Source organism: Mustela putorius, unplaced genomic scaffold (assembly GCF_011764305.1).
Source record: "Mustela putorius furo isolate JIRA1106 unplaced genomic scaffold, ASM1176430v1.1 tig00003858_pilon_pilon_pilon, whole genome shotgun sequence".
Classification (NCBI taxonomy): domain Eukaryota; kingdom Metazoa; phylum Chordata; class Mammalia; order Carnivora; family Mustelidae; genus Mustela; species Mustela putorius.
The window spans coordinates 42684229-42711058 of NW_025422010.1; the positions used below are offsets into that span (position 1 = coordinate 42684229).

The 26830-nt window shown below is 49.6% G+C and overlaps 1 protein-coding gene across 2 annotated transcripts in view; it reads right to left on the reverse strand.

The window, feature by feature from the left end:
• Positions 1–26830, reverse strand: part of MYO5B (myosin VB) — a 340465-nt gene that overhangs the window by 77823 nt on the left and 235812 nt on the right. For both annotated transcript variants that reach the window (XM_045065614.1, XM_045065613.1), the window contains exons 13-17: positions 23209–23331; positions 21908–21991; positions 10002–10157; positions 9039–9136; positions 3238–3324 (exon numbers count right to left, since the gene is read on the reverse strand). In XM_045065614.1, coding sequence (XP_044921549.1) covers positions 3238–3324; positions 9039–9136; positions 10002–10157; positions 21908–21991; positions 23209–23331 — 548 coding nt within the window. The remainder of the gene's footprint in view (positions 1–3237; positions 3325–9038; positions 9137–10001; positions 10158–21907; positions 21992–23208; positions 23332–26830) is intronic.

Genomic DNA, 26830 nt, shown 5'->3' on the forward strand with positions numbered 1-26830 from the left:
GGTCTCCAAGACAAGAGGTTCACACCCTCTGCAAAGCACTTGTCTTTCAAACAACTCATTGTGTTCAAAGTTCTTAATAAACAGGGGCTCCTTACATCCCGGGATGGAGCCCCAGGGTCTCAGCTGCCCTAGAATAGCTCATTTTCCCATGCTTCCCTCCTTTCCTCTCCCCTGCCATGGCATGGTCCCAATGTTCAGGCCTCCTGCCTGCCACGCCCCCCAGCAGCATCAGTTAGAGTGAGAGAGAGGAGCACCTGGGCTCCTCCGCTCACCCGGAGTCTCTGTGCTGCGCAGCACAGTTATGGCTGTGAGGACCCATGATCCCCGAGGTTCTTGCACAAGGACCCTCAACAGCTGAACGTGGGACATCTTAGTAATTCTTAGACCAACCTTTTCAATTCCTTGGAGAACTCTGGAAAGCACTTTTGAGGTGACCAGACACAACAGGTTTTCACAAAAATAAAGCTAAACATTTATGGTAAAGGCCTGTTTAACCCCATAACTGTATCCATAAGGATGCAGTTTCTTGCTTGTATCTAAGTGAGTGATAAACACATTATCGAATGGTTAAGTGCCTAGCATGGAGTGGGGGACTTTAGAAGCCTTACTTCACTATGACCACCTGTGATGGAAGTACTCAGTGATAAGGGAACCCAGGCTTGGAGATGGACTCGTTTGAGGTCGCCCAGCCAAGGAGACTGAAGCTCTCTGCACAAGCCATGTCAGACTCCAAAGGCCAAGGGTTCAACCACAGGCTCCTCCGGTTTTGGCCCAGGCCTCGCACCATTGGGCAGTCTGCGCCTCCATGTACCGGCCGGAGCCGGCAGGGTGCAGTCTTACTCCAAGCCTCAGGTCTGGGAGCAGGCAGAAAAGCCTACCCTTGCTCTTCACCCCCCTGATCCCTGTGTGGATGGCACCTTTCACCAATGCGAGCAGTCGGGTGCTCGGCAACAAGCACACAGCTGGGCAGAGGAAGGGGGGTTCTAAGGCCTCACTCCACCACAGTGACCTTGAGCAGTTCACATCCTTCCGTGGGCCTCATCAGCAAAGGCGGGTTTCACACCCTGACGCACCCATGTCTATATATAAAGCTGAAGGGAGGTCGCGCCCCGATGCCTTTTCCCACCGCAAACTGCCGTCTTCAAGGTTCCATGCTGGGTCATTTCACTACATAAACAAGATGCCGCTCATGACCTGTTACGGTCATTTCCTGACCCACTGACGGCTGCAAAGCGGTTCTGAGCACCAGCGGACTGAAGATGGTAGACTAAAGACCCTTTTGTGGGGAGGCCAACAGATAGGTGAGCCAGAGCAGGAGTAGAGCCTGGCTGCCTGGGGAGCACGCTTTATAAAGCAGCGGCCAGACAGCTCCCTAAGGCCCTTGCCACACTTGTAAGTTGTATGAACCACATCTGATCTGAGCGCTGTGTCTGGAGCAGCCATGGAGGGTTGATCCGATTGGCTAGACCACAGTGCCTCGAACTCCAGACAGACCTGCTGCGCCCATGGCCTGAACCCATCCCCTCAGTCAAAACACTGGTGCTGGGCCCGCAGGGCAGACAAAGAGAAGGCAGGCAGAGCCCTCGCCCGGCAAGGGCAAGCAGGGCTCACCTCCTTCATGGAGCCGTCAGCGATCTGTGGTCAGACCCGAGGGTGGGAAAAGGAGATGGAGCCCAGGACACTCCCTGTCTTTCTTCTAAGCGGGGAGAGACATGGTTCAAAGCAAACTGAAGAGTCTTCCTCTGGGGCCAGAGCGCACTGTTGGGAAGGATGCTCCAACCTGCTGGGTGTCGGAAAGCTGCCTGGAGGTTCCAGATCAGTGGTAGATCTTGTACCCTTCGGGTCAAATGCAAACTCCTAATTCCATCACTGAGTCCCTTCCCAGGTCTAGCATTTGGGAGCTGTTGATGGTTAGGTTGTTTCGCGGTCACTACCTGCTGCTAGGAAGGCATTCCTCCACTGCAGTGGCCAAGCTCCTGCTGGAGATGGGCAGGGAGGCCGGAGGGAGGCCTGGCCCACTCGTCTGCCTCCCCGCTTCCGGCTCCCTCCACCTCCTGGCACACACAGGGCTTCCAAGGACAGGGGTTGCTACACTGGCTCTGCTCAGCTCAGCTCCAGCTCACGGCAGAAGACGCCTAGACTGTGAGATGCTCGTATGTGGTACGACCTCACGAGAGCTCGCAGGTCGCCATCCACACCTCCCTCCTACTGCAGGCAAGTCTCTAGAAAGGATCCAGGACTGACATGGCTTCAACAGGCTCTAGGTAGCTTGAGGACTCATCCGCAGTGCAAGTTAGATCTTGAGATAGTGGTTTTTAAATTCAAGACTATACATTCCGGGGCACCTGGGTGGCTCAGTGGGTTAAAGCCTCTGCTTTCAGCTCAGGTCATGATCCCAGGGTCCTGGGATCAAGCTCCACATCGGGCTCTCTGCTCAGTGGGGAGCCTGCTTCCACCTCTCTCTCTCTGCCTACTTGTGATCTCTGTCAAATGAATAAATAAAATCTTAAAAAAAAAAAAAGACTATACGTTCCATCATGGATTTGATTCTATTTTAAAAGGTCTAGGGGTCCATTAACAAACGGACAGATAAACAAAAAGCTGTCTACATGTACAATGGGATAGTATTCAACCTCAGAAAGGAAGGAAATTCTGAGCCATGCTACATGGGGGAGCCTTAAAGACACCAGACTAGGTGAAAGAAGCTGGTCCCCACCACTGCAGGATTCCACACAGACGAGGGCTGCAGATCGTCAAAAACAGAGGCCAAGGAGAATGATGGCTGCCAGCCGCTGGAGGGGGAAGGAATCGGGGATTTAGTGTTTAATGCGCACAGAGTTTCAGTCTTGCAAGATGAAAAGAGTTCTGGAGATGGGTGCACAAATACGAACATACTTACCACCAAACGGTGCACTTCAAAACGGTTCTGACAGGGAATACGTGTATTTAAAAAAAAAAAAAAAAAAAAAAAAGGAAAGGGCACAAGGTGCGAGTAAAGGAGAAATCCCTTTGGCAGCTCTCGCTGGCTCCTCGCCCAGACCGGTGCCAATCTGAAATGGGAAAAGCTTCCCCAGAGGATGCCGCCGTGGACTTCCAGGCTTCTCAGGCCAAAAGGACGTTCTCCCCTCTGTCAGCATCCTGCGTGGGCCCTCATGCAGGATGGGTCTCTGGCTGACAGCGTGTAAACAGGTTCCCTGGGGAGCCAGGCTTGGGTTACCTGGCACAGGAGGGCGTTACCTGGACGGGTAGCCGGCCGCGCTGATTCGGATGGTCTCCAGCACCCCGCACGCCCGGAGCTGCTGCACTGCTCTCTTTGGGTCAAAGCTGCAAACACAGTAAGACAAGCTATGAGTGGCCGTGCTGGCAAAGAAATGGAACTGGAGAGGGACAGACGACTTCTTCCTGCGCAGAGACACAGACCATCATGCACCTCGAGCACAAGGTCGGGGGCCAAGCACTGACTAAAAGGCAATGACTGGCAGGCGCGCGAGCCGTATCAGCACCCCGGTCCTGTGCACATTTGTGTTTTCAGCTGGGATACGTCATCGTCTTTGTGGCGTGACTGAATTCTGACTAGCTTCCAAGCCCCAAGCCTCCTCCCCAGGGTATTCCCTTATTATCTGCACTGATGGGGGTATCTGTGCTCAAAGGCCAAATCACATATACTCGCCACCATGCTGCTGGCCGCCACCAGCAGCATGTGGCTCAGGAGTCAGACATGGTCTGGGTTTGAACCAGGACATGGTCACTCACCGGCTGCGTGGGTCACCTGGGGAAGGCAACGCCACCTCCTCAGGCCTTAGCACCCTCATCTATAAAATAGGGTAATAGTAGAACCCCTTTTTTAGGGTTAGTGCCAAGATGAAACCTAATGGCCCGGGAAAGCAGCTAGCCCAGCAGCAAGGACATCAGCACATGTGCAGGGTCAGCTGCTGTCACAACAGCTGCCCGTTAAGACTCCAAGACTGATCATCCGGTCTTCAGGCACACGAGCCACATCTTCAGCACCTCCTGTCCCCTCAACTGCTTAGCCCTGAAAACCCAGGATGTCCGCCAACATGTACATCAGGTAGCGCACCATACAGTCAGCAGTCAGATATGGTCTAGACTGAGTCCCCCCACCCTGGGAGAGAAGTGTACAGAAGCTCACAAACCCATAGGTGAGAACCACGGTACCAGGGCGGTGAGAAGCCGGGGGAGAGCAGCCGGGGTGGCCACGGCAATCGGGGTGGGGGGCTTCTTGGGGAAAGAACTCAGTTGAACTAGAGTTAATCTCCGTACTTTGCTAAGACCACTGCCCCACTCGAAGAAAGGGTGGAAAGTAAGTGTTCCCTTTCTTTCTGGCTGCTCCTGAGCTCCGTTCCAGCCCAGGGCTATGCGTCTTGTGCTCCTTCCTCTCTGGGAAGTGGGTGGCAGGCGGGGTGGAGGCTCAGATCCTGGGATTCTGGGATCCCACTCGCTGGCTGCAGCACACACCTCAGGCAGCCTGTGGACCCCGTGGAGAGAGATGAGCAGCTTTATTTCCAGGACACCAGGGGGCACCCATGCCTGCTGCCTCGCTAACAACCCTAGGAGTCTTCCCAGCAGCCGGCCCCTCAGGATTCCGCAGGATGGGTCAGGGTTGGAACCTGCCACGCTCAAATCACAGCTCTCCACGGGAGACTTATCCTGCCCTCCCGCCTCTCTGCAGGAGCTGATCGGCTCCTAGTGCCAGCTGCCCTCCTATGCCAAGGACCCAGCAGTCCCTTGAGGCAGATGCACTAGGCCAGTGGGCACCTTCCAGGTGACTGGAGACCACAAGCTGACCTTGAGTCGGGACTCCTCTGCGTTCCAGGTCAGTCTGGGGGCTCAGTGTCCCGGGAGACACCCACACCCTCCTCCAGGCCTGTGCCCCCTCGGCCTTCTGCTACCCCCAAACCTGCCCAAGTCCTGCTACTTTGGATACCCAACTCCTCCAGGAAGTCCTCCTGATTACTCTGGTCCCAAGGCGCCCACAGCTCTCGAGTAAGGGACAACTGAGCACTCAAGTCTGCACAGTCCTGAGCAAGCCAGTTACTTTAGGGGAGTTCATTTCATGTTTTCAGGTAGGCAGAAAGCTCCTCAGCAGAAGGTCTTCCAGGATGAAAGAAAATCAAAGGAGCATGCATGGGGAACCTCCATGGTCCCCTCTGTACTAGTTCTGAGGTGTCACGGGGATGCAGCACTGCTCTGGGGTCCCAGAAAAACTGTAACGCATGTGCAGTGGTACTGAGGAGTTTGAGAACACAGGGCATAAAGGATGCTTTTGACCTGGAATGACCCGAGACAGCCTTCGGGATGCAGGCTCGGCTGCTCTCGTTTTGAAGGCGGCCAGCTGGGCCCCGAGTTCGGAACGCACGGTGGATGTGCTCACGCTTTGGGGAGGGTTTTCCGTGGGCTGCCGACCTCTCCCCTGAGGCTCTCTGCACCTGTGCTCTCCAGGTCTGAGTCAATCTGCTGTGTGTGCCGGGGACGGGCAGCGTGCTTGGCAAGGCTCTGTGACCCCTCGTCCTTCGTGGGCTGCGGTCCCACCCGCGGCCCTCCCCATTCCCCTGCTACACGCGTGCTTTCCTCCGGAGTTGGCCGCATTCTCTTCCGCGCGGGATGGGGGAAGAGAGCAAGGGCAAAGCAGAAAACTGTATGGCCGCTAACAGCCTACACCACTGTGGGCAACACATCCTCTCTCTGGAGCTCCCTTTCCTCATTCATTCAACAGAGGCTGAGAGTATCTGCCCAATCAGAATTCACTGGTTGGTCGTAAGGACTAAGTGGTCGCAAAGAAGAATACTATTAGGAAGAAGTAAGCAGGCGCTCCGCCGAGAAGCTCTCGCCACCCTCTTCCCTGTTCACAGCCCCTGGGGGACGTGTAAGCCAGCCAGCCTCCTGTATTTTAATCTTATCCCTTCAACGGTAAAGAAAGCTGTCACCAGCGTGTCTCTATCAGCCTCCCCGTGCGTGTTACCAGGCGAATCGGAGTGGAAAACCAGCTCCTCCTCGCTAATAAATTTTGGAGGACCACAGTGAGGACCAGTAACACTTAATTCTGGACTGAAAAGTCACCAAAGATCTACAGGGACCGCTGAAACACAGGAGTGCACTTTCTCCTCCAGTCACTGTGCAGACTCAGCAGAGCCCGGAGCCGAGAACCCGGCCCCCTCGGCAGTCCCGCGCCGCTTCCCTGATTTTCGCAGAGGCTGCCAGCTCCCATCACTCTTCAGCACCCCTCTGCGGCGTGCTGCAGTCACATGTGAAGACGCCATGACTCTCAGGGTTGTCCGCATCTGAGCTCAGGGATCCGTCCAGTTCCTCCAACTAGCGAACCCAGGCAGGTCACACTCCCCCAGGCCACCTCTCCCCGGACACTTAAGCACCCCGACCCCAGCAGGCTTCTCTGCTCCTACAGCACTCCCACGTACCCATGGTCGGTCCCTTCTATGCTGCTGTCCATGACTAGTGACCGGCAATACCTTAAGGATGAGGGACATTTTTGTCATTCCACGTGTCCTCACCCAGTGTCCAGTGAACAGTGGGTATGATGGATGTTTTTGGAATAAAGGAAGAAGCAGAGGGAAAAAGACTTTTCTACAAGGGATGCTATCAAAGCATGTAGTGTGGGACAGTGGTCCTCCACAGGGGGTGCAATTGCGTCCTCCAAGAAACATGTGGCAATCACAGAGCACTTCTGGTTGCCACAGTGATGGGGATGCTACCAGCACACTACAGTGGACAGGACAACCCTCACAGTAGCATATTACCTGGCCCACAATGTCAAGGATGTGAAGGTCGCGAAAACAGTTATAGGGGATCAAGGGGAGGCATACAGAACTTTCTTTCTGGAATAATCATATACATATATATATATATTTGTAATAAAATATTTTAAATAATGTTATAGGTTTTACTCATCAACATTGTTGTGCCTCTCACAAATAATCGACACCATCTCTTTGATTTCTTTCATCAGGATGACCTGCTTGAGCTGCCGTTAGCAGATGAAGAAAGGAGGCCAGCGGTACAGGGCTAGCTCGTGGAACAGCCCAACAACTGGGAGTACGGCTCAAGCTAGAATCCAGGTGCTCTCACCTCGTTCACTATTCTCCCCACTTTATTACAGAGATTTTGGTCCTGAAGGCAAAGGAAGGTCTTAGAAACGTGGGCCATTAGGACTAGACAGGCATTCTGAAAGCCTCCAGCATCTCTTTTCATCTGGGACGGGAGCTCCGGGAGAGAATCCGGCAGGTGGCAGGCACCAGGCTCTGAGGAACGAACTGCTCGAGTCGCAGCTGGCACCCAGCCCTTGACTCTCCTCTCCAGGGCCCTGGCACGCTGCCCCTGCCCTTCACACATAATCCAAGTCTTTCACGCATGCTGCCCTTCTAATAGCCTCTCTTCTTCTGGAGTCAGCTGGTAAACAGATGTCACACAGGGGGAATTCCTAACCACTTCTTGGAAATTGGAAGGAAAGGAAAAGAGTCAACAATCAGCAGGCTTCAAAGAAGGCTGACTCGGTGTGGTCTTCCTGACCTTTTCCAGCACAAGGCCCATCTGAGTGCGGGTCAAGCTTTATCAAATAAGAGGAACGGCCAAAGGGAGTTCGGATATTCACTCTGACAGAGTTGCCAAAAGAATTTATTTCCCAGAAAGACGTTATGCTAGGACCAAAAAAGGAAGTCAGAATGCTGGGAATAAAGGGTTTTAAAAATTTAGAAATATATCTCCTCTGACCAGAAGATATAGCCTGTGTGCTGGCTCAGGGCGGTTGGAATAATGGGGTTACAGAGGTAAGTAAGAGACTGTTCTAAAGACTTAGGACAGTATTCCAGGCAAGTAACAGAGTCTCAAACAAGGTGACAGAGGAAGAGAAAAGGGAGACCAAAATAAGACCTTTTCAAGCAGACTCCATGAGACTTTGACAATAACTCGACATTGGGGAGTAAGGACGAGGGAAGAATCAAGGCTTATGCCATCCAATATGGTAGCCATCAGCCAACTACAAGTATGTGAATATAATTAGAATGACAATTCAGTTCCCCAGTCATAGTGGCCACATTCCAAAGCCCACAATAGCCGCACTTGACTTGTGGTTACCGCGCTAGACAATGCAGGTTATAGAACAGTCCCATCCAACACAGAAAGTTCTATTGGATAGCACTGGTTCAGAGCAACTCTCAGGCATGGTCAGTAACGAGCTGTCGGAAGTGGTTATGCCATTTACTACATAAGAGACCAAAGACAGAGGAACCATTTTTGGGGGGGGGGTAGGGACAAGGAGTCTGATTACGGACATTGCTGAATGTAACTCAACCAATGAAAATGCTGGAGGCATTCAGAAACTCCGGAATCTGGCAGAAACTGGAGATGAACAAAGACACTGAAGAGTCACTGCCATACAGACTTGGGTGGGGTCAACCATGTGGGCATGGACGGAGTTGGAAGATGATATCCAAGATAGAGGTAGAAGCAGAATCAGACTAGAGGAGTGGGGTAGGGGAAGATGAGTGGGTAAGAATAAACCCGGAAGCTCAATGGTAGAGGGGATTTGAGACACAGGACCATCTTCATGTCTCCTCACTCAACACGTCGTCTGAGGCCAAGTGTCCCCAGTGGAAGACGTCTTCTCTGACCACTCCAGCTATCCTGCCACCTCTGAATTGAGACCCAGGTACACCTACATTTCATGACACACTTTTATGTGGTTCTCTGATTCAGGTGTGCATACTCCTCAACACCACTGTAAACCCCATGGGACGAGGGAACTGTACCCTCTCATCCTCTTGAATCCTTCTAGACAGCAGACAGGCAGAACCTGGTAAATGTCTGTTGGCTTGTATTCAGCAAGTAAACCATGTGTGAGGTGTGAGATTATTCGTCCTGTTACAGACTTCCCCCCACCACACACACACCTCAAGGCTGTCCTCAGTCTCTTCCACCTGAACTTGTAAGGAAACATGAAGAGACCAGGCTTGATCAGCCTAACCCCAGCCGAGAGGCAGCTGGCCAACGCCCATGGAAGCACTTACTGGAAGGGGAGCTTCTCGTCATTCGGCTTGATGCAGCGCACGTAGTGTGGCGTCGTGGCATTCAGGGTCTCCATGAGCAGATGCAGGGAGGTGCGGAACTGGAGAGACAAGAGTCAGCACCCGGTTATTTTTCTCTAACATGCTGCAGATGTGTAATTAACCAAGAAACTCCTGCAGACTGGTGGGTTGCTGATACGGTTATTGTCGTTATGGATCCAGAAGGACAAGACAAAACACAGAGACCCGGGGTCAGATTCCACCTGACCCTCCTGCCTGCCTTGCTGTAGGTCCAGAATTAAGGCCCTCCCATGTCCTGCCATTAGGGCTGTTCAAACTCAATGGGGGGAGCCCAGTGGCTAACACATCTGACTTAGCACGGTAGATCAAATGAAATAAAAGGTGGGGGGGTCAGTGCTGGGAAATAGGACAGAAGTTATCACAGTGACTGGAGGCTGACAATTGGTAAACCAGAGGTCTGGGAGCCCCAATATCCAGTGCCTGGGCATCCTGGAAGTTGGGACAGTAATGTGAAATGTCCAGAAGAGGCAAGTCCAATACAATGGAAAGGTTAGTGGCTTGGTAGGTCTCAGCAGGCACTCCCTTCTCTTGGGAGAGACACTGGACATAGACTCCCACAAAGACCCACAAAAGGGGCCTCAATTTTCCAAGTCCCCAGGCTTCTTTAACTCAACCTGCAGATTCTAGGACCCTCTTGTTTCTTCTACCAGGTGCCTATGATCCTACCAGGGGAACGAAATGCACTGGGGCTATACTCATCCCCTTTCTCTTTCTGGTCAGTTCTCTCTAGAGACGGTTTCCAGTGTCCTCCTTCAAAGAGCACATATGGGATGAGCTGGGGGCTGAGGCTGCTCTGGCCCCCTCTGACCCTGCAGCCGGCCTTCAACTACAGAGAAGCTGGCCTGGCCACACACATCCTGACCCAGTGTCCTGCCAGAGGCTGACCTGGTGGCCCACGGTTTTCTTGTGCTCCTTATTGGATGCTTTCAGGGGGGGTCTGGCGGAGCGAATGTTGATCTTTGAAGACGAGCCCTTCCCAGATGTAGTAGCAGCGAGAATGGAGTCCTTGTCATCATGAAACAAGTCAGCCACTAGTGGAAACTGGAAGCAAACACAGGAAGAACACTGAACTCAAGATCTCTTGGACTTTCCAAATAGCTTTCTGGTCCATACCCAAGACAGCTAAAAAACAAACATCCATACTCAGACTTGCGCACCAAAGTCCATAACCACATTATTCACAGCAGCCACAAAGTGGGAATAACACAAGTATCAATCAGCAGGTAAATGGACAGAATATGGCCGGCCCGTACCATGGAATACTGCTCAGTGACCTAGAGGAATAAAGTACACAATGCCCCACAGCATGGATGGGATGAATCCTGGAGATACATCAAGTGAAAGAACCCAGACACAAAAGACCATGTTGTGCATGATTCTATTCACATGAAATGTCCGGGGAACAGAAAGTTCAGCGGGAGCCAGGCGCTAGGGGAGAAGAAAGTGGAACGACTGCTAACAAGTATAGAGTCTCTTTGGAGTTATGCACGTTTTCTAGAATTTAGAATTTCTCCTCTCTGGTCATTCCAAGGGGCCCATCTCTCAAGGCCCAGCCCTGCCTCCTCCATGGACTTTCCCTGGTCTTCCTCTCATGTCTCCATCATGCACCCAGGTACCAGCAAAGGTCTGTGCTGGGCCCTGAGCCCCATGCTTGCTGAGCCTACATATGGCCTCCTAGCCTCCCCCTCGATAGAGGAGGAGGAAGGCCTGGGTAAGAATTAAAGGAGAACATCCACGTAAGCATGTAGTAGTGTGCGCAGCACATCACAGACACTTAAATATTGCCCAGTTCTATTATCTTTGCTGGGGGGATATACATGAAAAATCTGTCCACACAGTAGAAATTTTGAGCTACAGAGAAGACTCAGAATCATAGAACTTTAGAGCTGGAATATAAAGCATAAAGATCACCTCTTCACGGGGCAGGTGAGGAAAGAGGAACTCAGGGAGCAGGGACCCTCCAGAATTCTGTTTCTATCTCCATTCCTCCCAGCACTGGCAACGGTGACCAGTATCAGCTCACCAGGGGCTGCTGACTAGTGACTGAGCCAGGGCCTGAACCCCAGCCTCCAATGTCCAGGTCAGAGCCTGTTTTAATAGACAATGGTCTGGTCATTTACACCAGCAGTATGAAGAAACTGGAAATGCACTGGGTTTAAGATACGCTCTCTGAGGCATCTGTTTATCCCACCCATCAGCTCATCATATGGGTTACAAAGCAGTTAAACAACTCTGTATGTGCACACACGGGCATACACGGAGTCAACACACGCTCTGGAAAGTTCCATTCGCACTCTGCACTTTTCGTTGATCACAAACACAGCAGTCATCAGAAGCTCCCAACTTCCATTTTTAAATTTTTTTAAATTTTTTAATAAACATATAATGTTTTATTAGCCCCAGGGGTACAGGTCTGTGAATCGCCAGGTTTATACACTTCACAGCACTCACCATAGCACATACCCTCCCCAATGTCCAAAACCACACCAGCCTCTCCTGTCCCCCTTCCCCCACCCCCCTCAGTTTGTTATGTGACATTAAGAGTCTCTTATGGTTTATCTCCCTCCCGATCCCATCTGGTTTCATTTATTCTTTTCCTATCCCCCAAACCCTCATGTTGCATCTCCATTTCCTCATATCAGGGAGATCATATGATAGCTGTCTTTCTCTGATTGGCTTATTTCATTAAGCATAATACCCTCTAGTTCCATCCACGTCATCGCAAATGGCAAGATTTCATTTCTTTTGGTGGCTGCATAGTATTCCATTGTAGATATATACCACATCTTCTTTATCCATTCATCTGCTGATGGACATCTAGGTTCTTTCCATAGTTTGGCTATTGTGAACATTGCTGCTATAAACATTTGGGTGCACGTGCCCCTTCGAATCACGACGTTTGTATCTTTAGGGTAAATACCCAGTAGTGCGATTGCTGGGTCGTAGGATAGCTCTATTTTTCAACTTTTTGAGGAACCTCCATGCTGTTTTCCAGAGTGGTTGCATTCCCACCAACAGTGTAGGAGGAGGGCTCCCCTTTCTCTGCATCCTTGCCAGCATCTGTCATTTCCTGACTTGTTAATTTTAGCCATTCTGTCTGGTGTGAAGTAGTAGCTCTTTATGGATTTGATTTGTATTTTCCTGATGCTGAGTGATGTGGAGCACTTTTTCATGTGTCTGTTGGCCATCTGGATGTCTTCTTTGCAGAAATGTCTGTTCATGTCCTCTGCCCATTTTTTGATTGGATTATTTGTTCTTTGGGTATTGAGTTTGCTAAGCTCTTTATAGATTTTGGACACTAGCTCTTTATCTGATATGTCATTTGCAAATATCTTCTCCCATTCTGTCAGTTGTCTTTTGGTTTTGTTAACTATTTCTTTTGCTATGCAAAAGCTTTTGGTCTTGATAAAGCCCAATAGTTCATTTTTGCCCTTGCTTCCCCTGCCTTTGGTGATGTTCCTAGGAAAAAGTTGCTGCGGCTGAGGTCAAAGAGGTTGCTGCCTGTGCTCTCCTCAAGGATTTCGATGGATTCCTTTCTCACATTGAGGTCCTTCATCCATTTTGAGTCTATTTTCATGTGTGGTGTAAGGAAATGGTCCAATTTCATTTTTCTGCATGTGGGTGTTCAATTTTCCCAACACTTTTTTTTTTTTTTTTTAAATGCAGTGATCTACATGTAAATAAAGGTGGTAGTGGTTCTTTAACTCCACGGTCTGGGTTTGAAGTTCAGTCTAAAAGCACAGACTAATGACTGTAAGGCCAAGGATCGCCTCGGATAAGCGGCTCAAGCCCACCCTCACTGCTGGCTCCTCGGGGCTGACATTGGCTGGTGACACCACGAAAGCACTAGGAAAATCTACCATATTCCTGAGTAAGACACGCCCCCAAAATCCCTGTTGGAGGCCCTGGTCATCAGCCTGTGGCTTGGGAGGTCACCCAATGAGGTTAAAGACGTCTCCTAGAGGCAAGTGCCAACAGGTGACGATTCGGTTCCTATTTCAGCATTTTGGAAACCAATCAACAACTTCCGTCCACACATGGTATTTCAAAATCATAAATGTTGTCCTTCTCTGGGGGGAAGTAATGTGGCTGTCAGAGGAATAAAGACGACTCAGAGAGGATTTTAAAAATCTATGGCTAAAATGGGCATGTGCCAACATTATAAAAATGATACATTTATCAACTCATCATTTCCATGTACTTTCAAAGAACAGGAAGTAAATATTAGGTCCCTGAATGTCAAGCAACTAGATGGACTTGGTTGCTCATTTACTCAACAACACTTAACTGACTGCCACACATCCCACAGAGAAATACTGTGCTCGGAGCTGGGGACATAAATATGAGCAAAAACAAACAGAGCCTCTTAGGTATCATGGAGTTTATGATCTAGCATGGAAGGTGAACTCTCACCAGTTAACCCCATAATGAAAAGCCAAATGACAAAAGATAATTTCCTCAAGGAAATAAACAGATGCACATGACTGAATGAGGACCCTGGGGTAGCAATCAGGAAAGACTTCTCTTAGGAAGGGATGTTTGAGCTGGTGGGTCATTGGAAGGGGGGCGGTTAGGAAAGCACGTTAGCAAGTATCTGCATCTTCAGGGAGCTAATTTGAAGGCACTACAGCTTTGGTACACACCCTGAGGGGGAAGCATGAAAGCCCAGCTTGTGCAAAATCCTCTTTATCGTAAAGGCAATGTGAAGCCATTAAAGGTGTTTTCGGTGTGCCTGTGTGTGCAGGGCAGGCAGGGGGTGGTTTAAATAATAGCAGCTAACATTTATGGAGCACTTAGAATGCACCAAGTGTAAAATTCATTCAGTTCTCCAAAAGACCACTTGGTAGGCCATCCCCTTTTACAGATGGGGAAACAGAGGCTCAGAGCCCTAGATCACAGAGCTGGTCAGCAGCAAAGCGAAGATTTGCACCCAGACAGCCTGGTCCCACAGCCCATGCAATGGAGGGTCACAGAAGGGAGCAACGACCAGGGATCTTTCAGGGAAGATCGCGCCAGGAGCAGCATGACTGAGCAAAGTCCGCCGCACAGGAAGCTCTGGGATACAGCAGTATAGAAAAGAGCCCGCAACCTAACAGGTCTCTGGAAGGTACGGTGCTACGGGGCCCACACTGAGTGAGGGTCATGAGACATTTTAGATCCAACTCTGCCACTGAATTAGCTGTGTGGCCCGTGGCAAGCTCCTAACCTTACTAGATTTAAAATTTCTCATCTGTAAAAATGAGGGAATTGAGTAAGAGGATTCCTTTAAGTTTGATCTGGACTCCTGCATTTTCTCCTATCTGTAATCGCTCCCTGTTCGTAGATGCCCTCCCTTCAACACACAGCTAGGTTCAAGTTCCTTCCATGCGGGACCACCTCCTGGTCTAGCCGGATCTCCCTGTGCCACGTCCCCCGCCTCCCCACTCCGGCCATCTCAGGCAAGGCGTCCGCGGACACCACCTGGATCAACCCTTCCCGACCCCTCCCGACACAACATGCCATGTTCTGCCCCCACACTGCCTAAACCCGCCCTGAGTGTGCCTTCTGGGGACCAACCCTACTCGCTGGATCCAGTGGCTGCAAGTGGACCAGATTCACTCGCGGTCCAACTTCTGGTTGCTGAAGGACCCAAGTCCCTCCTCAGAGGCCCTCCTCCCCGACCGGGCAGCTCTGCTTCCCTTCCCTCCCACAGCTCTTTCCCGGCCGCTCCCACGGGCCCATCTTCCTGCCCATCTCCCCGCAGTGCTGCTGTCTCCCAGGACAGCATCTTCGCCATGGATCTTTTCTAACCCTTCTTCCCTGCACCGTCTCCTCCACACCTGTGGCTTCCACCACCCCCTTTAAGCCGGTCCCTCTAGTCTTGCTGTTCTTCCATAACCAATGATCTGCTCCGTGCCTTCCTCCCTGTGTGAGTTCCACTGGAATCTCCAAATCTGACACGGCCTACACAGCCCTCACCTCCCAGCTGCCCAAATTTGTATTAGAGAGCCTGCCAACACCCTACTTCTTATCCCTATATCCCCAGGTTCTGCCCATGGTCAAGTTCCAGGAGTCCTGAATCACCAGAACGCCGCTGTCCCAGCTCAGGCCTTCCCGAACTCTCCCAGACCACTGCGTGTACTTAGAACCTGAGGGTCCAACTCCAGACACACCTTCATCCCAATGTAGCCTACGCGCCAGCCAGAGTCTTCTCCAAACACAAACTTATCCAGCCACTCCTTGTGTAAAGAAAGACTCGTGGATCCTCCCGGTGTGGGGCAGAGAGCCACCATCACAAATAGTGAGTGAGAACACGGGGAGCGGCAGAAACAGGAGTGAGTGGGAGGCAGGGAGAGACGGTCCGGGCACAGGAGGGATGGGGGACTGATGGCAGAGGCGCATGCGAGAAGGGTCAAGTGCCCAGACTGCAGCTGAGAAACTCCCCCAGGGGAAGAACCAGAGGCTCAAGGCAGGTTCGCATTTTAAAGACCATGATTCATCCAGTCTGTGGTGTCTAAACACAATGCTGACTAAATTGTAATTCACTTACTTTCTAAAATGGATTTCTAAGACATCTGAGTCAAGGGTAAAAGTTACCACATGCATGATGATACTGTTTCGGGAGTCTAATTTACAGAAATCATTAGTGGTGGCTTCTTCTTTGAAAAATCTATTAACTTCTAAGGTCAAGAGAATGTATTAAAGCCATACACGGAACTTTGAAATCAAGTTCAACTGTAAGACGACTTTTAAATGGAAGCCCCTTTCTCTTGCTTCCATCACACATTCATCCCCGGGCCCCACGCTAGAATGTGGGAAAGAACATGGCCAAGGTGTAGTCTGGAGAACTTGCGTTTTATCTTAGAAGTGAGGTTTTAATTCTAGGTCTTGGCTATTGAGACGGTGTTTGGAAATGGCAGGATGTCTGGGGTGGAGAGGGAGAGGACTTGGTTGAGACCTCACCTCGAAGAAAAGCAGTAAAAAGAACAGTCAGGAAATACTGATGACTGTACCATCCTACCCCCCATCCAGCCACTGGGACATGGCGCCTGGTCTAGACAGGGACCTCCTGGTCTCAGCAGGGTCCCAACCAAAAACTAACCTCAAGTCTCAAGGAAACATAGTCACACCCAGTTCCTGCCGGACTAACAATTCCTGCAGAAGAATGAGCATTCGAGAATGTTTTTTTTTTTTCTTTCACTGACTCCAGTTACGCTTCCAAGGCATTGGGAAGTCTGTCTCTGAGCTGAGGGACCAGGAACGCAACGACTCCAGCTCGTCTGGGGGCAGCATCCCTGGCAAGCAGCATCCACGGGGCCTTTCTGAGAATCTGTCCCCTCCAACCATGAAGACACTCAGACAATACCTCCAGACTAACCAAGCCCTTGCCTGACACCGCTGGTCACGTACTTCCAAGTGTCCAGTGATAATGGCTTTGGTACTCTCTGCTAGTCAGGGCTAGAGCTAAATTTTTAAAAGCCCGAGGCAAACCTATTTGAAGAGGGATTAAGACAAGTATGAAAACGCTTTGTGAAGACCATGCGACAGTTGAAGAGAAATGTCCATTACAGCTGTATACATAGCTGTTACCTTAGAAATCATGCCTGTTCACTTCTGTAGGAATATAAGACACCTTTCCTGTAAAACAGACGCATAAAAGCAAAATAAAGACGTGCTCAAAAAAACCATTTGATTGGAATCTCTTGGCCAGAATCTTATCCATGAAACCTCGCTGCACACCTACTAAAAAATACACTTTCTTTTTGGGGTGGTTTTCACATAAGCACTGCTGCCCTTTGGGGGAAAAAGCTCCAATTTTTAGTTACAAAATATTTTCTTTAAAGGGGTTTAAAATGGGCTTTGGAGGAAAAGTCTCAGCACTTCTTTTTTTTTGTTTCAAATGGGCTTTGGAGGAAAAGTCTCAGCACTTCTTTTTTTGTTGTTAAAGACAAAATTGGACCTTCCCGTACTGGAAAGGGGATGATACAGTTTTATCGACTAAAGAGCTCTCTCTTCCCTACTGACTTCTAAATACAATCAGAAGCTTTTTAACTACCAGCGCCGACTCATCTTAAACAGGAAGCACTTCGAATGCCCTTGAAAGTGTTATGCTGTGTGTCAATTATATCTTCAAGCGGTTCTATGAAAAATAGGTTCAAAAATACTTTTTAAATTGAAGTAGGCTGAACGGCGGCATGTTAGTTTCAGGTGTGCACAATGAGGATTCAACAATTCTACGCGTTACTCAGTGTTCGACATGCTAAGTGTCTCCCCGATCCTCTACTTCTTCCCTCCCCGTGCCCACCCACGGAAGAGAGGGGATATCTGCAAGCGATGGGGAACTCAACATCAAAAATAATCGATTTAAAAAACTTAAAGATTCAGAGAGCTTAAACGGACAACTTCCCAAAGACGATGCACAGATGGTAAAGGGACACATGAAAAGATGCTCAGTATCACCTCTCGTCAGGGAACTGCAAATCAAAACCACAAGGAGGTATACCTCCCGTGAGAATGGCTAAAATAAAAAAACCCAAGAAATAACAAGAGCTGGCGAGGACGACGGCTTGACAAAAGGGAGCCCTCACGGGCTGTTGGAGGGAATGCAAATTGGTGCAGCCACTGTGGAGAACAGTACGGAGGTTCCTCAACAAATTAAAGTTACCACAAGATATAGTCATTCCGCTGCCGAGTATCTACCCATAGAAAATGAAAACATGAATTTGGGAAAAAAAATACTCTTTAAAAAAGCAGATGTATTTGCTCAAAATGGACTGTGTCTGTAACCTGTAAGAAACTTAGGGGTGTGGAAACAGACACATGCACAGTGTCGTTCCCTGAGGAGCGGAGGTCGAGCCAAAGTGGTAGAAAGGAGACCCAGAGCACACAGCCCCGGGCCTTGTCTGACGTACACCACTGCCAACTCTTGAACCTCAGGGATTGCCACGGCCCAGAGTAGGTGGCCTTGGCCCAATATGGTCTCGTTGACCTCTGTACCATATCGGTCTCGAGCTCCCGTCTGCTGGGATGAGTGAGGAGCCCGCCTCGGGACTGCCAGCCTGGGAAACAGCACCCGGGATGGCCCCGGCTGCCCAAGGCTTACAGACAAACCCATCAGTGTGGCTCTGGCACCGGAAATCTTAAATATGTGCTCCTTTAGGATTTTTTTTTAACAAAATATTGTTTCTTTAATAATAAACACTGGGACCGAGAAACCTCCACTTCTAGTACCTAAAACAAATCAGTCTGTTAAGGACTTAAAGTAGTGTTTTAAAGAGGCATTTCCCAAGTCTCTATTTATAGCTCTCCAGTAGCTGAGAAAGCAATTAGCCACATTATAACCTCTTAGGCAGTATAACTGGCTTTACTAATTGCATTCTCATTAACACTGTTTTATTTCACTGCTCTTGGTGGGAGGGCTTTAAACATCCCTCTGACTGGTAGGCTACACGGGAGTCTTCCGGCCCATCCTGCTTAATTATTCATAATGATTTCTTAGTTTCTTATCAGGGGTGCCACACGAAAGAAAAAAGCTAGCAGGTGTCCCATAAATTAAAAATGCTCTAAGTAAAATTATGGATTTACATATGGGATTTGAGATTTATCTACGCTCAGAGAGATGGAAAGTAACACAAGAAATGGGGCACTAACTCCATGCCACAGAGCCTTACATCTCTCGAGGTCTTTATTTTACACGCTCTAACACAGAGTTGGAAACATAAACCTCATAAGACTTCTATAAAAACAAAGTTTTAGAGATGACAGTGGCTCAGGGAACAAAACTTCAACAACGCCACCATGACAGGTACGGCCAGACATGTCCACCTGTCCAGAGAATTTAAAGCACAGGGAGAACCACTCTTTGATGCGTAGCTGCAGTCTGGTCGGGCCCATTTGCAGGTTTATAGGGACCCAGTTTCAAGCTTTGCTTTCTGCCTTCTGGGATGTCCGCAGTGGGCGGATGGCAGAGAGTTCTTAGCCCCCCCCCCCCAGCTAGGGTCTGATAGACCTGGAAGCCCCTCCCAGCTAACCTTGAATGCTGTGAGGTGCTGGGAGGGGGCTGAAGGTTGGCATCAAGGTCACCGGTTCTTTAGAAAGATTAGTTGGTAAAGGGGAAAGCTAGAGTGTAACAGGTGGGTAGGGAAGGATTGTTATCTTTTAAGAGTAGATCCCAGACCTACCTTATACTCCTTATTTGGGAATATCCACAGACTTTGGATGTGCATACTCTTTGAACTATCCACCTCACTTCTAAAAATTTACCTGACTGGTGTAATTGCACAAAGATGTATGCAAAGAGCATTTGTTGAGGCATTATTTCAATGAGCAAAACATCAAATGTTTAAAAAAGAGAAGAGACACATGGTCATGTGGGAAGACAGCAAAGATGTAAGTGGAAAGTCAGAACTGTGTATAATGTGATTCATTTCAGCTGTACCAGTTTGCGTACATATGCAGAATGGCACCTGATGAAAAGGTGGGCCAAGGAATAGCAGAGAATGCTTTCAAGCTATTTAACTGTTGAATGTATACTGCATTTCTAATAAAAACCCAGTCTCCCCAACCTAAAATGACAGCCCCTGTACAGAAAAGAACTAACACAGAAAGCTTGAGACGATTACCCTTGGAAAGGCCTGCTTGTCAGGCTGACCCCTGGCTGGGTTCTGGGGACTTGGATTTGCGGGGGGAGAGGGGGTTCACCACACTCTGGTAAGAATGGGTCACTGGGTCTGAATGGTTTATGGAAACAATTTGGTTTATGTTGAACACCTGCTTCCTTCTGGGAGTCTGGAATTTCGGGACATGCTAGGTAAAGAATACCTGTGTAACTGACTCCCAGTAAAAAGCTCTGAGCCTTAGCTCAGACAAGCTGCCCTGGCTGATATATATCACATGACCACAAACCAGGCGCCACTGGGCAAGGCCTCCTGCAAGCATGGGCCTGGTTTCCCCTGGACTTTACCCCACTCACTGCTCCGTATCCTTTTGGTCTAAGTCATCATAGCCCCAAGTATAACTATCTGCTGAGTTCTGGGGATCGTCTTCTTAAATAATTGAATTTGGGGGTGGCCACGGGAACTCTCAACTAATTTTTTTTTTTATACCACCTTCTTGACCTTCATGGCATTACCAAAATTCATAATTAAACTACCTTTTTCACTGGACTGTAAGAACCATGAGGTTAACTATATGTATTCGTTAACACTACGTAACACATAAACACCCACTAAAGGGGGGAAAATGTCAGTTAATAAAAGATGATCTGCTGGAGAGATGCCTCTTACTTTTCAAGATCCCCGAGAGACACTCAAAACAAAAATCAGTACACCGGCAGAACCCAACTCTGTACTTAAATGGAAAGTACCAGACTCTCTCCCTGCCACCCACCCCTCACTTGTGCTCCTGAGAGAAATGTGAAGTTTCTCAGCCTCTGAGGTCACTGTGTCACTAACAGGAGGCCACAGGGCTCTAAGCCTCTAAGAAGCAATGGCTCAGCGTGCTCCAGGAGCTGGTGCCACCCACTTCTTCTCTCCCTGTGGCTTGTGCCTCCTCGGTCCCTACCTCCCCTTGCAAAGAATGGAAAAGTCCTATAACCCACCATGGATGACAGTGCCACGACTTGGCAACCTGAGAGGTTAATCTTGCATTGAATTTCAAAGTGAGTTTCACATTCATCCAGATTTCCCTCCAGGACGACTCATTCCCAGAGGCTGCAGCTCTCCAGAGGACCCTGGGCAGAGGGGTCTACCCTGAGCCGGTTACGTGTCTATACTGGGCTACACTCACCCTTCTGTCCTTGGGTCTGTTTTGCTGGGTGTATTTTCTCCATTCCGGCACCTTGCCCTGTTACATTCATCTGAAGCTTATCACCGAGAGCCATTAATCTGCAATTTCTAGCGTTATCAGGCCCCTGCAGCCAGTTCAGGGGCAGGAGGTCCAGAGAAAGCCTCCCAAACCCTGGAGAGTCCCTTTCTGGGTTTTCTCCAAAGGGCTGCAGCTGGCCCCTGGGAATCGTGGTGCCCAGACTACCCGCTCCCCAGCTGCCGGGCCCTCTCCCCACGCCTCCTCACTTTTCAGCGACCATGTGATCATGAGCCGCTCACAGCCCACGAGGATGTGAGCACCCGCAGGGGAGAACTGGTCTCATCCACCTTTGAGCGATGCTGGCTGGGTGTGGGGCAGGGCCTCACAACGCAGGCACTTACTCTGTGCCTAGGTCAGTCAGGGCCTCGTGTCCTCTGCCGGGAGAACGGACACAGTACTTGCCATCTTTCTGTTATGCTCGTGAGAAGGAAATGAATTCTAGAGATAAACCGGTTTCGGAATGTCAGCTATTAAGTGTCCCTCACAGCCCACCCTCTGCTCCATTGAACTTTTTGCTTATGGGAGGCCCTGTGGGGACCGCACAGAAACGAAGTGCGTGGAGAGCAGGATTGGAGGCGTCTGAGTTATCCGCCCACCTGCAGGGAAGGGAGGTGACAAATGACACCAGGGCTGCAGGGACGTTTTCCTTGCCGCACCTGCTGCGGTCTCCCCTCCTGACGGTCACCTCACCCCGCGTCCCCCGCCCCTCACGCGTCCTCCTTTCCCAGGCACCCCGTCCTTCACCGTCTTCTGCTCTCTCCCCTCCACTGGGCCAGCCTCAACCGTCTTCAGATGGAAAGAACCCACAAGCCCCCTCACAGGCGCCCTGCCTGGCATCTCTGCCTTGCCCCATGCTCCAGACAGGGGCCGACACCCCGCACGCCCAGGCCTGCTGGGTCCTGCTGTGGGCGCCCCTGCTCCAGCACCCCTGCTCTGGTCCCCTTTACCTTGCTGGCCTTCAGGATGTTGATCTGCTCTTCATACACTGTGTCTCTGTTTTTCTCCAGAAAACCATCTGAGAGGTACTCCACCTGGGGCCCCAGAGGGAAACAGAAACAGGGCTCAAGTGCTTCAGCCTGACCGGGCACCTCCCACAGCTACCTGAGAACAGGAGACATTTCAGCTCACCCCTCCGTGTTTTCTGACGAGTGGTGAGTAGCTGGTAAACCCACAGTTGTTCCCATTTAAAACGCAGACCCAAGACGTGATCAGGATTTATACAGAGGAAGTTGAGTATTCATTTTGTGGAAAAACATTGTTTTAAAAAAGAAAACATTTAAAAAAAAACATTGTTTTAAAAAATTCCCATAAGAGGACCTACGGCCTCCTTTGGGTGTTGAAAGGGCCATCAAATTAGAATCTGCATTTTGGGGGGATGCCTGGGTGGCTCAGTCGGTTAAGCGGCTGCCTTTGGCTCAGGTCATGATCTCAGGGTCCTGAGATTGAGTCCCACATCAGGCTCCTTGCTCCGCAGGGAGCCTGCTTCTCCCTCTGCCTCTACCTGCTATTCTGCCTGCCTGTACTCTCTATTTCTCTGACAAATAAATAAATAAAATCTTTAAAAAAAAAAAAGAATCTGCATTTTGTCTTTGAATAATTTAATTTGAGAGAGTGCACACATGCAAGTGTGTGTACAGAGCGGGAGGCAGATAGAAAATCTCAGAGCCCTCGCTGAGCACAGAGTCTGAGGCGGGGCTCGATATCACAGCCCTGAGATCATGACCTGAGCCAAAACCGTGAGTCAGATGCTTAACCGGCTGAGCCGCCAAGATGCCCCTGGAGTCTGCATTTTAGGGCGACCCCAGTGACTTATGTGCAGATTACTATTTGGAAAGCAAAGGCTAGGGCAAGCAGAACAGAAATCGATGTAGGAAAATTCTGTGTACACCAGGTGTGGGAAAGGAGCCACCCAAAGAAGAGCGCCATTCTGTTTTCATGCCTTCCTTCTCCCTCCGGGGTAGATTCATGACTGTTTTATGGGCTCCTGTCCTCCCAGGAGAGAGACGCTCAATAAATGTTTGTCAGTCACATGGCTGGTGAGCTGCAGTCCCTCCCCTCCAGCACCTGGGGCTCTGCCAATGTAATGACAGTTTGATGTATTACAGAGGGGGCTGGGGAAGGAAAGAGAGGGTAGACAAAGACCCTAAGAGTCTCAGGTCACTTGAATTCAAAAGATCCCACATTCTCTTAGCCTTGAGTCCCTGTAGGGTGGGGCTCACAGCACACCCAAGCCCACGAAGAAACTCACCTTGTCAGCAAAGTGGACGACAATGAAGGCCGTGTTGGACATGCGGGGTTTCTGGAAGTGTTGGCTGCCAGAGTGCCGGTCATAGAGCTTCTGGGCCCAATTCTGGTCAGTTCCTTTGGGGACCTGCAGAAACATGTAAGAGGACAGAGTGCTCTGTGAAGAGGGAAAAGCAAGCAGAGAGCTGTGGCAGAGGGAGATGGGAGTCCACCAGTAAGTCGATCTCACAGGGGCCAGACCCTAGCTGGACAAGGAAATCAAGTTCTGGCCACGAACGCTTTGGATCCCGCATGGCCTTCTCTCAACACGCCAGGTGGGTTGGCTCCAGTGGTGTCCCCAGGAATGCACGTAGCCTCAAAGAATCTTCTGGTCGAGATGCTGATAGGCATAGGGGAGCATCAGTTTGGAGCCCGAGGTCGCAGGAGCAGCGTCAGAACAGTTCTGAAGATGTGGCTTCCCCTAGCTGGGCCAGAGGCCCCAGTGTCATGACAGTGCCATGCCCACCCCTAGCGCTGTGCTCCCGCTCACTCGGCCCAGTGCCTGCAGCAGGAATGCCCGCCCTCTCTGGCTCATCGAACCACCACTGTCTGGGCTCAGCTCAAGCCCGCCCTCCTCTCTGAAGCCTTCCCTGGCTACTCTTGATCTCACCTGGGAATGCCTCACGATTATGCTCTTACACATACACTAATGCAGTCCATCACTGGGTTTTGTGCATCACTTTGTCGCTACAAACTGTAAGCTTGATGGGCTCAAGGAGGGTGCCTTACTGTTTTTTACCTGCCCCTCAAAGCACTTGGAATTGGGTTTCAGGCACACACTGGGTATTAAGATCTAGTAAATGAGCTATGCAACACTTTCTCCACCATCCTCAAGTTTATATATTTTTTAAAGATTTTGTTTATTTGTCAGAGAGAAAGAACAAGCAGGAGAAGCAGCAGGCAGAGGGGGAAGCAGGCTCCCCGCCGAGCAAGGAGCCCGACTGTGGGACTCGATCCCAGGATCATGATCCGAGCCAAAGGCAGATGCCCTACCAACTGAGCCCCCCAGGTGTCCCAAGTTTAAATTCAGAAGTTTCATGACAGTAAGTGTTCTGGGGCAGCCCCTTTCAGTATCTTCCGGGCTGGCTTCAGAATGGAAACAGCATCAGGGTGCCTGTGGGGCTCACAGTCGTTAAGTGTCTATCTTCAGCTCAGGTCATGATCCCAGGGTCCTGGGATCGAGCCCCACATTGGGCTCCCTGCTCGTCAGGAAGCTTGTTTTTCCCTCTCCTACTCTCCCTGCTTGTGTTCTCTCTCTCCCTATGTCTCTCTCTCTGTGAAATAAATAAATAAAATCTTAAAAAAAAAAAAAAAAGTGAAACAATAGCTTGTTTTGTTGAAAATATAACACAGAGTCACTGTAGCCACCATTCGATTGGCCAGGATGATAGGGGGTGGTGTGTCTGCCACTATCATCCCTGAAGGCCACTGTGCACACCCACTCCTCGCTTACAGCTCACAGCTGGGCCTGGCCTCCATTCCTTTACATGGTAAATGTGGGTTGACCCTTACACCAGCCATTTAAAAGGGTTTTATTTAGTAAACTAACAAAATAAGTGGCATAAGAAAAATGCCTACATGCTTAAGCACAAATTTCTTAGATAGTAAGTAAGCAACCAGATTCTTCTCCATATTCAATTTAGTGTGACCATTATTGGATACCCAGTGCCAAGTGCTGTAGGTAATTCAAGAAAAGAAAACCTTCTCTTGATAGAAGCTATTAATTGTGTTGAGCAGACAAAATACATTGGATTTGGCACTTTTAATACACTGTTTTGGGCGCCTGTGTGGCTCAGGGGGTTAAAGCCTCTGTCTTAAGCTCAGGTCATGATCCCAAGGTCCTGGAATCGAGCCCCAGATCGGGCTCTCTGCTCAGCAGGGAGCCTGCTTCCTCTTCTCTCTCTGCCTGCCTCTCTGCCTACTTGAGATCTCTGTCAAATAAATAAATAAAATCTTTAAAAAAAAAATACACTGTCTTATATTGGTCTTCAAGCATCCTGAGTTTAGAAACACCAGGTACAGGGGAAGGAACAGGTCCGCAGAGCAGGGCTACAGGAGGCAAGGCCGAAGGACAGGAACCCAGTGGTCCACAAGTGGCAGGACTGGGACAGACCGAACAGGCAGGGTAAGATGTGAAGACAAGACTCACTTAGGTCAACAAATTTGCCAGCATCAAAATCATCTTGACTTGACAATGAGAAACCGGACTTCCGTTAGTAGACTGACTCTGTAATCCTACATCTTCCCTAATTCAGCTTGGCATGCATCAGTTACCAAAGCAGGAAAACAACATGTTCACACATTTCTTAACCACCACCCTCAATGAAAAGTAAGGGCCAAGAGAATTAACAATTAAGATTCTCAGATAATACCAAGAGTGAATGCCCATGGCACTTACCATTGATCAGTTTTCTATACATTTTAGATGCATAGACTCATTTAATCATCACAAGATTCCTATCAGCTAGGTCCTATGTTTATACAATTTTACAGATGAAGAAATGGACACAGAGAGGTTAGGTAACTTGCCCAAGGTCACACAGCTGGGAAGCAGCAGAGCTGAGGTTCAAACTGGGCCAGGTTGACTCCAGAACAAATGCTTCCCGCTACTGTGCTTTCCTGCCTGACAACAGAGAATCAAAAGCAGCCACGAAGATGGGGTTAGACGGAAGGCACTTATCTCCAAAAAGGATTTGAAACAAGCACAGAAGAAAGCAAATCTTATGTTTTGATAAAATCTGGGTTGTGGGATCAGTAGCTCTGGAATGTTCTGAATCAAATCCTTTAGAAAATACTACATGTGGCTTCATGCAAGTGGCCTTCCTCTCTTCTCAAAATAACATGAAGAGCCTGGATCCTAGATCTGTCCTCCTCTACGTGAGGACAGTCCCTCAGAGACCCAGTCCCCCTGACCTGCAGGGTTGGCCACTGGTCAGATCAAAAGTACAGGTTTGAATGCATAGGAAATGTCCAGAATAGACTAATCTTTAAAGACATTAAATAAATGAGAGTCTGCTTTGGGTGGTGGAGGGAGTCTGGGTGGTGGGGGTTGGGGAAGTGACTATGGGGGAGGGAAGAGTGACTAGCAGTGGGTTCTGCTACTGGGGCACAACTCTTAACAGACTGCCAACCAGAGGTTGTGTATTTTAAATGAGTGAATTTTATGGTATGTTAATTGCATTTCAATAAAGCTGTTAAAATGCATTAATGCATTTAATGATTTTACTCTTTGTTATTGAAACTATAAAATTTTTAAAAATAAGGAAGAGGGAAGAGGGTGAGTCCTCAGGCTCCCCTAGCCCTTCTCCCCCATCAGCCTGCATTTCAAGCCCAGGGGCTAGGGTGCTCGCGGGCAGCTGGGGGCAGAGACAGGCTCCTTCCTCTGCTCCTGGCTGCCATCCCCAGTGCCGGTTCCAGGATTTTACATTTCCATCTTCACAAAATGCCCCTCTGTGTGCTCAGCAAAACACTGAGTTGGGCCGAGTCCACAGGTCAACTCCTCTTTCCTTCAAGTCCTGCTGGGCACTTAGTACCATTCAAAAAAAAAGTACCGTGCCAAATAAATAAATAAATAACCATCCATCACG